The sequence below is a fragment of the Morus notabilis genome, unplaced genomic scaffold (genome assembly GCF_000414095.1).
Source record: "Morus notabilis unplaced genomic scaffold, ASM41409v2 Scaffold292, whole genome shotgun sequence".
NCBI lineage: Eukaryota > Viridiplantae > Streptophyta > Magnoliopsida > Rosales > Moraceae > Morus > Morus notabilis.
In genome coordinates this window covers 14,575-17,791 of record NW_010361625.1, presented here as the reverse complement: position 1 = coordinate 17,791, position 3,217 = coordinate 14,575, and the positions used below count along the sequence as shown (strand labels likewise).

The window sequence follows — 3,217 nt, the reverse complement described above, 5'->3', positions numbered from 1 at the left end:
CTTCTCTTTTTGACCCTCTCTAGACTAGTTTATATCCCCACGCACGCACTGAGAAAATAAAAAAGAATCTTTAACTTTATCCTTTTTATCTTTTAGCACACTTTTCCGGCCGAAAGGGAATTATTTTGTAGAGGGACAAATCCCATGCATGCATGGCCACAACTTGTTAAGAAAGAATCCTCGCCCACGCGTTTTCCTCTCACATATTTCATTGGACAATATAAATATATACGAACTTACAAACTTTTACTACAAGAGAAAAGTTCCTAACAAACACAATTGGTGCGTTTAAGATTGATTTTTATTTATTTTTGAAAACGTTTTTACACGTCTTTTGAGACACAAAAATAAAAATGGTCTGTAAACCGTATTTGTTTAGCAAATATTTGAAAACGAAACAAAAATAAAAAACAGTGAGAATAATTTTTGTGAAGGAATTAGAAAATGATTAAAAGTTATTTTTCCTTTTCTGTTTCATTTTCTAGTACTTATCAATAATGTTATAATATTTTAATTAATAATTATAACCAAACACGATTTTATCTTTTTATTATACTCAAAACAATCTCTTAAAAAATTAACCAAACACAATTTCAGAATCGGTCACAGAATGATTCTCAAAACAATCTCATTTTTACTTTTATTTGAAAACAAAATCATTTTAAAAACGTTACCAAACGGGCCCAATAATACTAAAAATACTAATATTATTTACAAACTTGCTATGATTATTAACACATTTGAACATTGAAATTGTAAAATGTAACATATTATTGGTCCTTATAAGGCTCCATTTTTATAGGTTATTCTAATATAGGAGGAGTTGTTCAGATCCTTTTAAACTCATTCTCAATTATATGCCTAACAATATGACATATGATTATGTACACAATATGAATTTCATACCTTACAAACTTTGAATGTTGAAATAAGAAAATGAAGCAATAAATTTTTAAACTGATATTGGTGTCGTGAATTAGACTCTTCGTACTACTGAACGACCCAATAATATTGATGGGGTTAAAGTGTAACATATTATATATGTACTATATAATTTCCTAAAATATTTTTATTATTCTCTTCGTTCTAGGATGAAAAAGACGTCAATTTATTGGGGAATCTGACGCTACTAAAGTACTATTATATATATATATATATATATGTGTGTGTGTGTGTGGTAGTTACTCCATTATTGTACAAGCACAACACATATCGTTTCTATTTCTTCTACTCTTACACAAGAACACTAGTCATATAGAATCGCCATCACAAATATGCAGAACTTCAGCTTTATAAACTTTCAATACGGCCGTTCAATGAAGTCCCCATTTGGGAAAAAATCTTCAAAGTCTAGTAGTTTTTCCGCTACTCAAAGACAACGAAGCGATACGAATAATTCTATCAAAACTTCCAAGCCAAGCATGGAGGAACTGAGATGGGCCTTCGAGAAATTCGACACCAACAGAGACGGCAAGATCAGCCGAGAGGAGTACAAGTCGGCGCTGCGAGTTCTCGACAGAGAAATCACCGACGGCGAGATAGCCAAGGCGTTTAATGCCCTTGATACCGACGGAGACGGGTTTGTTGACTTCAAAGAGTTTGTGGAGATGTTCGACATGGGATCGGGCGGGGTAAAAGCGTCCGATATCGAGAGCGCCTTCCGGTTGTTTGACCTCGATGGCGACGGGAAGATAAGCGCGGAGGAACTGTCGCAGGTGTTGAAGCAGCTCGGAGAGAGTTGCAGCATTAGGGCTTGCCGGAACATGGTCAAGGGAGTGGACAACGATGGAGATGGATTTATAAATATCGAGGAGTTCACCAGAATGATGTCTACAACCAAGAAACCAATTACTAATTAATTAGATAATGTTGCGTTAAGTGGCTTTACTTAATTAATATTGTGTTAATATGATTATTCTCCTTGGAGTTGGAGTTGTTTAATAAGACCCCTATGTCTTGCCAAGAAATTGTTCCACATAAATATGCTATCGAGTCTTGATGATGATGATTTTGTACCTTTATTTCATGGAAATTAAATGAAATAAGTTTAATGTGTCATGTTTTTCTCTCTTTGAAGACTAAGCGTTAAGATAAAGTGATTGGAATTAATTGAAAATGACAAAAGAAAAGACGAGTAAAAAAATGATAAAAAGTACCATACCTAGAACTAACATAGACATTTTCTGAAGGATTTTAAAACTTAACAAAAGAAAGCATATGACTAATAAAAAAAAAATTGCCTCATTCAAAACTTTACCGACCAAAGCCCACTGTAATAAAACATTGGTAAAAAAAAGAGTGCAATTATCAGTCTCGTAAAGAAATGCATAATAAAATAATTTTATACTTAGTTGGGCCCCTATCATGTTTTTAATGTGTTCGTGCCCATGTTCGTATTGGGCTCTTAGCGTGTCATGTCCTTAACTTGTTTTGTGCTCATAAGTTGCGTTAAGCCCAACCCATTTAATTATCTCATCGTGCTCACTTTTTAACATGTCGTGCTCGTGTAGTTACAACCTAACGTGTTTTTAACGTGCTCGTCCACATGCCCGTATTCGGCCCTTAGTGTGTCGTACCATTAACATGCTTCATGCCCAAAAGTTATGTTAAATCCCATTTATTAAACGAGATGGCTAATCGTATTATGTCATGTACACTTTTTAATGTGCCATACTCGCACCGGCCCATTAGCCAGCCCGTTTGACATCTCTAAGCAAGTTTGAGCATTATTTATACGATTATTCTTCATTCGTTCTTACCTGATCTTTTAACACAATAGAATCTGGCGGTTTAAATATAGTTACTATCTAGTTATTTTTCTTCTAAATGTATACAACTCCTTCGCTATTGATTATTTTTCACTATAGTGATATGTGAACTGTCAGGGGTAATGTACGTTTCCTTAATAACATTTAGCTTAAAATTTAAAAAATTCCAAATTAAAGGGAAAAAAAAAATCTCAGGCCAGCAATAATTAAGCCTAGGTAAGGCCACCTTGGGCTCAGGTTAAGAACCTGTCTAACGGACCTATCCTAACTGTCATCACAAGCCGATATTTTGGGCTCGGTCCAGCAGTCTAACTACGTTCAGTAACGTTGGAGGCTAGTAGCTTCCATCACATAACTTTCCTTGGTAAGATGATGATGAGGTTGCTGATTATTATTATTATTATTATTATTATTATTATTATTATTATTATTATTATTATTATTATTAT

At 34.0% G+C, this 3,217-nt stretch overlaps 1 protein-coding gene across 1 annotated transcript; it reads left to right on the top strand.

The window, feature by feature from the left end:
• The first annotated feature begins 1,190 nt into the window (after nt 1-1,190).
• Nucleotides 1,191-2,052, top strand: LOC21386267 (calmodulin-like protein 1). The gene has a single exon (XM_010100156.2). It carries the CDS (start codon nt 1,275-1,277, stop codon nt 1,857-1,859), a length of 585 nt encoding a protein of 194 aa, XP_010098458.2. The 5' UTR covers nt 1,191-1,274; the 3' UTR covers nt 1,860-2,052.
• The last annotated feature ends 1,165 nt before the right edge of the window (nt 2,053-3,217 follow it).